This window comes from Lepus europaeus, unplaced genomic scaffold (assembly GCF_033115175.1).
Source record: "Lepus europaeus isolate LE1 unplaced genomic scaffold, mLepTim1.pri SCAFFOLD_37, whole genome shotgun sequence".
Lineage (NCBI taxonomy): Eukaryota > Metazoa > Chordata > Mammalia > Lagomorpha > Leporidae > Lepus > Lepus europaeus.
In genome coordinates, this window is record NW_026909243.1 from 1742431 (window position 1) to 1753490 (window position 11060).

At 37.1% G+C, this 11060-nt stretch overlaps 1 protein-coding gene across 1 annotated transcript; it reads left to right on the forward strand.

The window, feature by feature from the left end:
- The first annotated feature begins 325 nt into the window (after positions 1–325).
- On the forward strand, positions 326–1400 carry LOC133755000 (syntenin-1-like). Its single transcript, XM_062185327.1, has 2 exons — positions 326–588; positions 730–1400. Exons 1-2 carry the CDS (start codon positions 347–349, stop codon positions 1241–1243), a joined length of 756 nt encoding a protein of 251 aa, XP_062041311.1. The 5' UTR covers positions 326–346; the 3' UTR covers positions 1244–1400.
- Positions 1401–11060: the final 9660 nt, after the last annotated feature.

The window sequence follows — 11060 nt, forward strand, 5'->3', positions numbered from 1 at the left end:
TGGCTAAATCACTCCACATATTACAACAGCCTCTGTGTTTGTGTTTTCTTGATATTATTGACAAACTTTATTGTTTTGAATTTTTTTTATAAGGGAACATTTAATTTTGTGCTTGGAAACACTAACAGCTTCCACATGGAGACACCAGCTCCACACATTCATATTTTCTAGCGAGAAAGCTAGAGGAAGTGAGGAAAACACAGGGGGGGGCGGTGCTTTGACGTGCCTGGTGGGCGGTCTTCGTGCACGCGCTGCTCTCCTTTTCTCTGGTCTCAGAAATCACTAGCTGTGATTGATGGTGCGGCGGCGGCGAGAGATTCCTTGTGGTCTAGATAAATCAGGAAAAATGTCTCTCTATCCATCTCTTGAAGACTTGAAGGTAGACAAAGTAATTCAGGCTCAGACTGCTTTTTCTGCAAACCCTGCCAACCCAGCAATTTTGTCAGAAGCTTCTGCTCCCATCTCTCAAGATGGAAATCTTTATCCTAAACTGTATCCGGAACTTTCTCAATACATGGGCCTGAGTTTAAATGAAGAAGAAATACATGCAAATCTGGTGATGCTCTCTGGAGCACCACTTCAGGGGCAGTTGGTAGCAAGACCTTCCAGTATGAACTGTATGGTGGCTCCTGTAACTGGAAATGATGTTGGGCTTCGCAGAGCAGAAATTAAACAAGGGATTCGTGAAGTCATTTTATGTAAGGATCAAGATGGAAAAATTGGACTCAGGCTGAAATCAATAGATAATGGTATATTTGTTCAGCTAGTCCAGGCAAATTCTCCAGCCTCATTGGTTGGTTTGAGATTTGGCGACCAGGTACTCCAGATCAATGGTGAAAACTGTGCATGCTGGAGCTCTGATAAAGCTCACAAGGTGCTCAAACAGGCTTTTGGAGAGAAGATCACAATGACCATTCGTGACAGGCCTTTTGAGCGGACAATTACTATGCATAAGGACAGTACTGGAAACGTTGGCTTTATCTTTAAAAATGGGAAAGTGACATCCATAGTGAAAGATAGTTCTGCAGCCAGAAACGGTCTTCTCATGGAACATAACATCTGTGAGATCAACGGCCAGAACGTCATTGGATTGAAGGACTCTCAAATTGCAGACATACTATCAACATCTGGGACTGTAGTTACCGTCACAATCATGCCTGCTTTTATCTTTGAACATATTATTAAACGGATGGCGCCAAGCATTATGAAAAGCCTGATGGATCACACCATCCCTGAAGTTTAACAGTTAGGACACAATGGAAACAGCTGAGCGTCTCCAGTTTCCTTTCTCAACTACTTCTGTATTATGCACACGAAGCTTTCCCGGAGCCAGGGAGCATATGCTGCATGAGGACCTTCCCGTCTCACGTTATGGCTGGGAATCTACTGGTTCATCTGATCTCCTCAGATTTCATGGTCATTGTAGTCTTAGCCTGGTTTTACAGCTGTGAAACTTTCACAAGATTGACTGACTTTCCTAGGATAGTTTCTCTACTGGAAACCTGATGCTTTTCTAAGCCATTGTGACGAGGGTGATTGATGCCAGCTTAGCTTTGTATGAGAACCAGTTACCTTTCTTCTAGGTAATGAGTAGTGCTCTTCACGTCATTTTAGTTCTATGGTATATTTGCATTTTAACAAGTACGTGATAGTACATTTAGAGTGATTGCCTTTGGTAGGTTTTTTTCTCCCTCTGTATGTATGTAAACACCAATTAGGTAATGCTGGTTTCATTCCATGTAAGCATTATACAGTTTATGTAGGTTATAAGAGATTATGATGATTGTCATTAAATTTTAACTACCTTCACTAATATGCTTCAACTGTCGCCTTAACTATGCTAAGCTCTAGAACAAAAGCCAAAATATAATTATTGCTGCCTTCCTAAAACTCAAGATGTACTTCTGTATTAAACTGAAATGTGCACTAGCCCAAAAGAGGTTAATAGTGCTTTCTGAGCTATAGCATAGCTGCTTGGTTGTATTTGACATTTTCTAGTCATCACGTAAGAGAAATATCTTCTCCAAGTTGCCACTACTGCTTCCTGAGAAACAAAGCGCTATATATTTAATGTAAAATTTCTTATACTAAACAGGATGAACTTTTGATTCCTCTTTTCATTTGTAGATTAAGTAGAATAATACTAATTTTGGCATCTGAATGTTAAAATTATGTAACCGACCTATTTTGGGAAAAATGATTTCCTGGTAATTTGTTCCATTTCCTGACTCTTACCTGCAAACAAAGTGACGGTGACACTTTATCTTTTTTTTTTCTGTTTTGGTTTATGCCTATCCCAATTAAAAATGTATAAAGTGAAAAAAAAGGAAGTGCGGAAAACAAACATGATATTTCTGTTTGTATAGATGACATGTTATGCACTTGCCTAACAGAAATACTTTGCTTTTCTCCAAAACCATTTTTATTGTGATTTTCTTGGTCCATTGCATACAAATTCCACACCACTTTGTCCGGATATGACTGCATGAAACCAGAAATATCCGGTTGTATTTTGGCTAACTCAATCCCACATGTTGCGACAGCCTCTGTGTTTGTGTCTTCTGGATATCATGGACGGACTTTATTATTTAGAATGTATTTGTCAGGGAACATTTAATTTTGTGCTTGGAAACACTAATTGGTGCCACATGGAGACACCAGCACTACACATTCGTATTTTCTAGGGAGAAAGCTAGATGACCTGCGGCAAACAAACATAATATTTCTGTGGTATAGGTGACATTTTATGAACTTGCCTAACAGAAACACTTTGCTTTTCTCCAATACCATTTTTACTGTGATTGTCTGTGTCTATTGCATATGAATTCCACACCACTTTGTCCGGATAAACTGGATGAAACCAGAAGTATCCAGTTGTGTTTTGCATACCTCACTCCCACATTTTTCGACAGACACTGTGTTTGTGTTTTCTGGATGTTATCGATGGACGTTATTGATTTAAATGTTTTTATCAGGGAACATTTAATTTTGTGCTTGGAAACACTCATTGGTTCCACAAGGGGACACCAGCTCTACATATTCGTATTTTCTAGGGAGAAAGCTAGAGGAATTGCAGCAAGCAAACATGATATTTCTCTTTGTATAGGTGACATTTTATGCACTTGCCTTACGAAAAGACTTTGCTTTTCTCCAAAACCATTTTTACTGTGATTGTCTGTGTGTATTGTATACAATTTCCACACCACTTTCTCCAGATATGACTGGATGAAACCAGAAACATCCGGTTGTATTTTGGCTAACTCAATCCCATATGTTGCGACAGCCTCTGTGTTTGTGTTTTCAGGATATTATCGACAGACTTAATTATTTTGAGGGACATTTAATTTTGTGCTTGGAAATACTAGTTGGTTCCACATGGAGACACCAGCTCTACACATTCGTATTTTCTAGGGAGAAAGCCAGATGAACTGCGGCAAACAAACATGATATTTCTGTTGGTATAGGTGACATTTTACACACTTGCCTAATGGAAACACTTTGCTTTTCTCCAATACCATTTTTACTGTGATTGTCTGTATCCATTGCATACGAGTTCCACACCACTGTGTCAGGATATGACTGGATGAAACCAGAAATATCCGGTTGTGTTTTGGCTAAAGGCAATCCCAGATATTGCGACAGCCTCTGTGTTTCTGTTTTCTCTATATCATCGATGGACTTAATTGTTTTCGATGTTTTTTATCAGGGAACATTTAATTTTGTGCTGGGAAACACTAATTGGTTCCACATGGAGACACCAACTCTACACATTCGTATTTTCTAGGGAGAAAGCTGTAGAAACTGTGGGAAACCATCATGATATTTCTGTTTGTGTAGATTTCATTTTATGCACTTGCCTAACGAAAAGACATTGTTTTTCTCCGAAACCATTTTTACTGTGATTGTCTGTGACTATTTTATACGAATTCCACACCACTTTGTAAGGATATGACTGCATGAAACCAGAAATATCCGGTTGTGTTTTTGCTAACTCAGTAACACATATTGCGACAGCATCTGTGTTGGCGTTTTCTGGATATTATCGATGAACTTTAATGTTTTAAATAATTTTTATCACGGAATATTTAATTTTGTGCTTGGAAACACTCATTGGTTCCACATGGAGACACCAGCTCTACACATTCGTATTTACTAAGAAGAAAGCTAGAGGAATTGAAGCAAGCAAACATGATATTTCTGTTTGTATAGAAGAGATTTTCTGCACTTGCCTAATGAAAATACTTTGCTTTTCTCCAAAACCAATTGTCTCTGATTTTTCTAGGTCCATTGCATACGAATCCCAAACGACTTTGTGCGGATATGACTGGATGAGACCAGAAATATCCGGTTGTGTTTTGGCTAACTCAATCCAAGATAATGCGAAAGACTCTGTGTTTGTGTTTTCTGGATATTATCGATGGACTTTATTGTTTTGAATGTTTTTTTCTTGCAACATTTAATTTTGTGCTAGGAAACACTAATTGGTTCCACATGGAGACACCAGTTCTAGACATTCGTATTTTCTAGGGAGAAATCTAGAGGAACTGCCACAAATAATCATGATATTTCTGTTTGTATCGATGAGATTTTATGCACTTGCCTAACGAAAAGATTTTGCTTTTCTCCAAAACCATTTTTCCTTCGATTTTCTCCACCCATTGCATATGAATTCCACACCAGTTTACCGGATATGACAGGATGAAACCAGAAATGTCCGGTTGTGTTTTCACTAACTCAATGTGAAATAAGTGAAAGTTTCTTTTTTTGTGTTTTCTGGATATTATGGATGGACTTTATTGTTTTGAAAGTTTTTATCAGGGAACATTTAATTATGTACCATAGAAACACTAATTAGTTCATCATGGGGACACCAGCTCTACACATTCGTATTTTCTAGGGAGAAAGCTAGAGGAACTGCTGCAAACATACATGATATTTCTGTTTGTATAGATGACATTTTATGCACTACCCTAATGAAAATACTTAGCTTTTCTAAAACCATTTTTACTGTGATTTTCTCGGTCAATTGCATACGAATTCCACACCAGTTTGTCTGGATATGACTGGATGAAACTGAAATATTGGGTTTTGTTTGGCAAACCCAATCCCAGATATTGCTACAGCATCTATATTTGTGTATTCCTGATATTAACCACGGACTTTATTGCTTTGAATTTTTTTTATCAGGGAACATTTAATTTCATTTTTGGAATCACTAATTCGTTCCAATGGCGACACCAGCTGTACACATTCCTATTTTCTAGGGAGGAAGCTAGAGGAACTGCGGCAAACAAACATGATATTTCGGTTTGTATCGATGACCTTTTATGCACTTGCCCAATGAAAAGCCTTTGGTTTTATCCAAAACCATTTGTACTGTGACTTTCTCAGTCCATTGCATACGAATTCCACACCACTTTGTCCGTATGTTACTGGATGAAAAAAGAAATATACGGTTGTGTTTTGGTTACTCAATCCGAAATATTGTGAAAGTTTCTGTGTTTATGTTTTCTGGATATTATGGAAGAACTTTATTGTTTTGAAAGTTTTTATCAGGGAATATTTAATTTTGTACCTTAGGAACACTAATTGGTTCATCATGGAGACAGCAGCTCTACATATTCATATTTTCTAGGGAGAAAGCTAGAGGAACTGCGGCAAACAAACCTGATATTTCTGTTTGTATAGATGACATTTTATGCAGTTGCCTAACGAAAACCTTTGCTTTTCTCCAAAACCATTTTTACTGTGATTTTCTCGGTCCATTGCATACAAATTCCACACCAGTTTGTCCAGATATGACTGAATTTAACCGGAAATATCTGCTTTTTTATGGCTAACTCAATCACAGATATTGCTACAGCCTCTTTGTTACTGTATTCCTGATAGTATACACGGACTTTAATGTTTTGAATGATTTTTATCAGGGAACATTTAATTTTGTGCTTGGAATCACTAATTGGTTCCACATGGAGACACCAGCTCTACACATTCCTATTTTCTAGGGAGAAAGCTAGAGGAAATGCAGCAAACAAACATGATATTTCTGCTTGTATCGATGACATTTTATGCACTTGCCTAACGAAAAGAGTGCTTTTCTCCAAACCATTTTTAGTGTGATTTTCTTGGTCCATTGCACACGAATTCCACACCAGTTTGTCCGGATATGAGTGGATGAAACCTAAATATCTGGTTTTCTTTTGGCTAACTCAATCCCAGATATTGCTACAGCCTCTGTATTTGTGTATTCCTGATGTTATCCACGGACTTCATTAGTTTGAATTTTTTTATAAGGGAACATTTAATTTTGTGCTTGGAAACACTAATTGGTTCATCACGGGGATACCAGCTCTGCACATTCATATTTTCTAGGGAGAAAGCTAGAGGAACTGCGGCAAACAACGTGATATTTCTGTTTGTATAGATGACAGTTTATTCACTTGCCTAATGAAAAGACTTTGCTTTTCTCCAAAACCATTTTTACTGTGATTTTTTCGGTCCATTGCGTCCGGATTCAAAATGACTTTTTCCGGATATGACTGGATGTAACCAGAAATATCCAGTTGTCTTTTGCCTAACTCAATCCAAAATATTGTGAAAGCCTCTGTGTTTGTGTTTTCTGGATATTATCGATGGACTTTATTGTTTTGAATACTTTTTATTGGGGAAAATTTTATTTTGAGCTTGGATACAGTAATTTCTTCCACATGGAGACTCCAGCTCTACACATTCGTATTTTCGGGGAGAAAGCTTGAGGAACTGCGGCAAACAACATGATATTTCTGTTTGTATCGATGACATTTTATGCACTTGCCTAACGAAATGACTTTGCTTTTCTCCAAAACCATTGTTACTGTGATTTTTTCGGTCCATTGCATACGAATTCCAAATGACTTTTTTCCGGATATGACTGGATGAAACCAGAAATATCCAGTTCCCTTTTCCCTAACTCAATCTGAAATATTGTGAAAGCCTCCGTGTTTGTGTTTTCTGGATATTATCGATGGACTTTATTGTTTTGAATACTTTTTATTGGGGAACATTTTATTTTGAGCTTGGATACAGTAATTGGTTCCACATGGAGAAACCAGCTCTATTCATTTGCATTTTCTAGGGAGAAAGCTAGAGGAACTGCGGCAAACAACGTGATATTTCTGTTTGTATAGATGACAGTTTATTCACTTGCCTAATGAAAAGACTTTGCTTTTCTCCAAAACCATTTTTACTGTGATTTTTTCGGTCCATTGCGTCCGGATTCAAAACGACTTTTTCCGGATATGACTGGATGTAACCAGAAATATCCAGTTGTCTTTTGCCTAACTCAATCCGAAATATTGTGAAAGCCTCTGTGTTTGTGTTTTCTGGATATTATCGATGGACTTTATTGTTTTGAATACTTTTTATTGGGGAACATTTTATTTTGAGCTTGGATACAGTAATTTCTTCCACATGGAGACTCCAGCACTACACATTCGTATTTTCGGGGAGAAAGCTAGAGGAACTGCGGCAAACAACATGATATTTCTGTTTGTATCAATGACATTTTATGCACTTGCCTAATGAAAAGACTTTGCATTTCTCCAAACCATTTTTACTTTGATTTTCTCGGTCCATTGCATACGAAATCAACACCAGTTTGTCCGGATATGACTGGATGAAACCAGAAATATCTGGTTGTGTTTTGGCTAACTCAATCCGAAATATTGCTACAGCCTCTGTGTTTGTGTTTTCCGGATATTATCGATGGACTTTATTGTTTTGAATGTTTTTATCAGGGAACATTTAATTTTGTACCATTGAAACAGTAATTGGTTCATCATGGGGACTCCAGCTCTACACATTCGTATTTTCTAGGGAGAAAGCTAGAGGAACTGCAGCAAACTAACATGATATTTCTGTTTGTATAGATGACATTTTATGCACTTGCCTAACGAAAAGACTTTTCTTTTATCCATAACCATTTTTACTGTGATTTTCTCGGTCCATTGCATACGAATTCTACACCACGTTGTCCGGATATGACTGGATGAAACCAGAAATATCCGGTTGTGTTTTGGCTAACTCAATCTGAAATATTGTGAAAGAGTCTGTGTTTGTGTTTTCTGGATATTATCAATGGATTTTATTTTTTTGAGTGTTTTTATCTGAGAACATTTAATTTTGTACCCTAGAAACACGAGTTGACTCCACATGGAGACACCAGCTCTACATATTCGTATTTTCTAGGGAGAAAGCTAGAGGAACTGCGACAAACCGGCAGGATATTTCTGTTTGTATAGGTGACATTTTATGCACTTGCCTAATGAAAAGATTTTGCTTTTCTCCAAAACCATTTAACTGTTATTTTCTCGATCCATTGCATACAAATTCCAAAATATTTTGTCCGGATATGACTGGATGAAACCAGAAATATCCGGTTTTGTTTTGGCTAACACAATCTCAGATATTGCTACAGCCTCTGTGTTTCTGTTTTCTGGATATTATCCCCAGACTTTATTGTTTTGAATGTTTTTTATCAGGGAACATTTAATTTTGTGCTGTGAAACACTAGTTGTTTCCACATTGAGACATCAGCTCTACATGTTTGTATTTTCTAGGGAGAAAGCTAGAGGAACTGTGACAAACAAACATGATATTTCTGTGTGTATTGATGACATTTTATCTACTTGCCTAATGAAAAGACTTTACTTTTCTCTAAAACCATTTTTACTGTGAATTTCTCGGTCCATTGCATACGAATTCCACACTAGTTTTTCCGGATATGACTGGATGAAACCGGAAATATCTGCTTTTGTTTTGGCTAACTCAATCCCAGATATTGCTACAACCTCTGAGTTTGTGTTTTCCAGATATTATCCATGGACTTTATTGCTTTTAATATTTTTTGTCAGGGAACATTTAATTTTGTGCTTGGAAACACTAATTGGTTCCACATGGAGACACCAGCTCTACACATTCGTATTTTCCAGGGAGAAAGCTAGAGGAACTGTGGCAAACAAACATGATATTTCTGTTTGTAACGATGATATTTTATGCACTTGCCTAACGAAAAGACTTTTTCTTCAAAATCATTTGTACTGTGATTTTCTCGGTATATGCATACGAATTCCAAACCACTTTATCCAGATATGACTGGATGAAACCAGAAATATCCAGTTGTGTTTTGGCTAACTCAATCCCAGATATTGCTACAGCCTCTGTGTTGGTGTTTCCCATATATTATCGATGGAATTTATTGTTTTGAATATTTTTATCAGGGACCACTTCAGTTTGTACCGTAGAAATACTCATTGGTTCATCATGGGGACACCAGCTCTACACATTCTTATTTAATAGGGGAAAGCTAGAGGAACTGCAGCAAACAAGCATGATATTTCTGTTTGTCTAGATGACATTTTATGCACTTGCCTAATGAAAAACTTTGCTTTTCTCCAAAACAATTTTTACTGTGATTTTCTCTGTACATTGTATACGAATTCCACACCAGTTTTTCCGCATATGACTGAATGAAACCGGAAATATCCAGTTTTGTTTTGCCTAACTCAATCCCAGATATGGATACAGCCTCTGTGTTTGTGTATTCATGATATTATCCACAGACTTTATTGTTCTGAATGTTTTTTATCAGGGAACATTTAATTTTGTACCGTTGAAACACTAATTGTTTACACTTAAGGACACCAGCTCTAAACATTCTTATTTTCTACGGAGAAAGCTAGAGGAACTGCGACAAACCAACCTGATATTCTGTTTGTATAGATGACATTTTATGCACTTGCGTAACGAAAACATTTTGCTTTTCTCCAAAACAATTTTTACTGTGATTCGCTCGGTCCATTGCATACGAATTCCACACCACTTTGTCCGGATATGACTGGATGTAACCAGAAATATCTGGTTGTGTTTTGGCTAACTCAATCCCAGAAAGTGCTACAGCGCATGTATTTGTTTTTTTCTGGATATTATCCATGAACTTTATTGTTTTCAATGTTTTCTATCATGGAAAATTTAATTTTGTGCTGCAAAACATTAGTTGGTTCCACATGGAGACACCAGCTCTACATATTTGTATTTTCTAGGGAGAATGCTAGACGAACTGAGGCAAACAAACATGATATTTCTGGTTGTCTAGATGACATTTTATCTACTTGCCTAATGAAAAGACTTCGCTTTTCTCCAAAATCATTTTTACTCTGATTTTCTCGGTCCATTGCATACGAATTCCACACCACATTGTCTGGATATGACTGGATGAAATCAGAAATATCTGGTTGTGTTTTCGCTAACTCAATCCGAAATATTGATACAGCCTCTGTGTTTGTGTATTCCTGATATTATCCACAGACTTTATTATTTTCAATGTTTTTTTCAGGGAACATTTAATTTTTTGCTTTGAAACACTAATTGGTTCATCATCGGAACACCCGCTCTACACATTCATATTTTCTAGGGAGAAAGCTAGAGGAACTGCGGCAAACAAACATGATAATTCTCTTTGTATCGAAGACATTTTCCGCAGTTTCCTAACGAAAAGACTTTGCTTTTCTCCAAAACCATTTTTACTGTGATTTTCTCAGTCCATTGCATACGAATTCCACACCACGTTTTCCAGATATGACTGGATGAAACCAGAAATATCCGGTTGTGTTTTGGCTAACTCAATCCGAAATATTGTGAAAGCCTCTGTGTTTGTGTTTTCTGGATATTATCCACAGACTTTTTGTTTTGAATGTTTTTATCTGGGAACATTTTAATTTGAGCTTGGATACAGTAATTGGTTCCACATGGAGACACCAACACTATGTATTATTATTTTCTAGGTAGAAAGCTAGAGGAACTGCGAAAAACAAACATGATATTTCTGTTTGTATAGATGACATTTTATGCACTTGCCTAACGAAAAGACTTTGCTTTTCTCCAAAACCATTGATACAGTGATTTTCTCGAACCATTGCATATTAATTCCAGAACAGTTTGTCCGGATATGACTTGATGAAACTGGAAATATCCGGTTTTGATTTGGCTCACTCAATCCCACATATTGCAGCAGCCTCTGTGTT

Bases quoted from the DNA above. Each gene is read 5' to 3' on its own strand.
- LOC133755000 (XM_062185327.1), top strand. From the start codon at position 347: ATGTCTCTCTATCCATCTCTTGAAGACTTGAAGGTAGACAAAGTAATT. The intron at 589-729 runs GTTGGTAGCAAG...AATTGGACTCAG, and splicing joins GGAGCACCACTTCAGGGGCA to GCTGAAATCAATAGATAATG.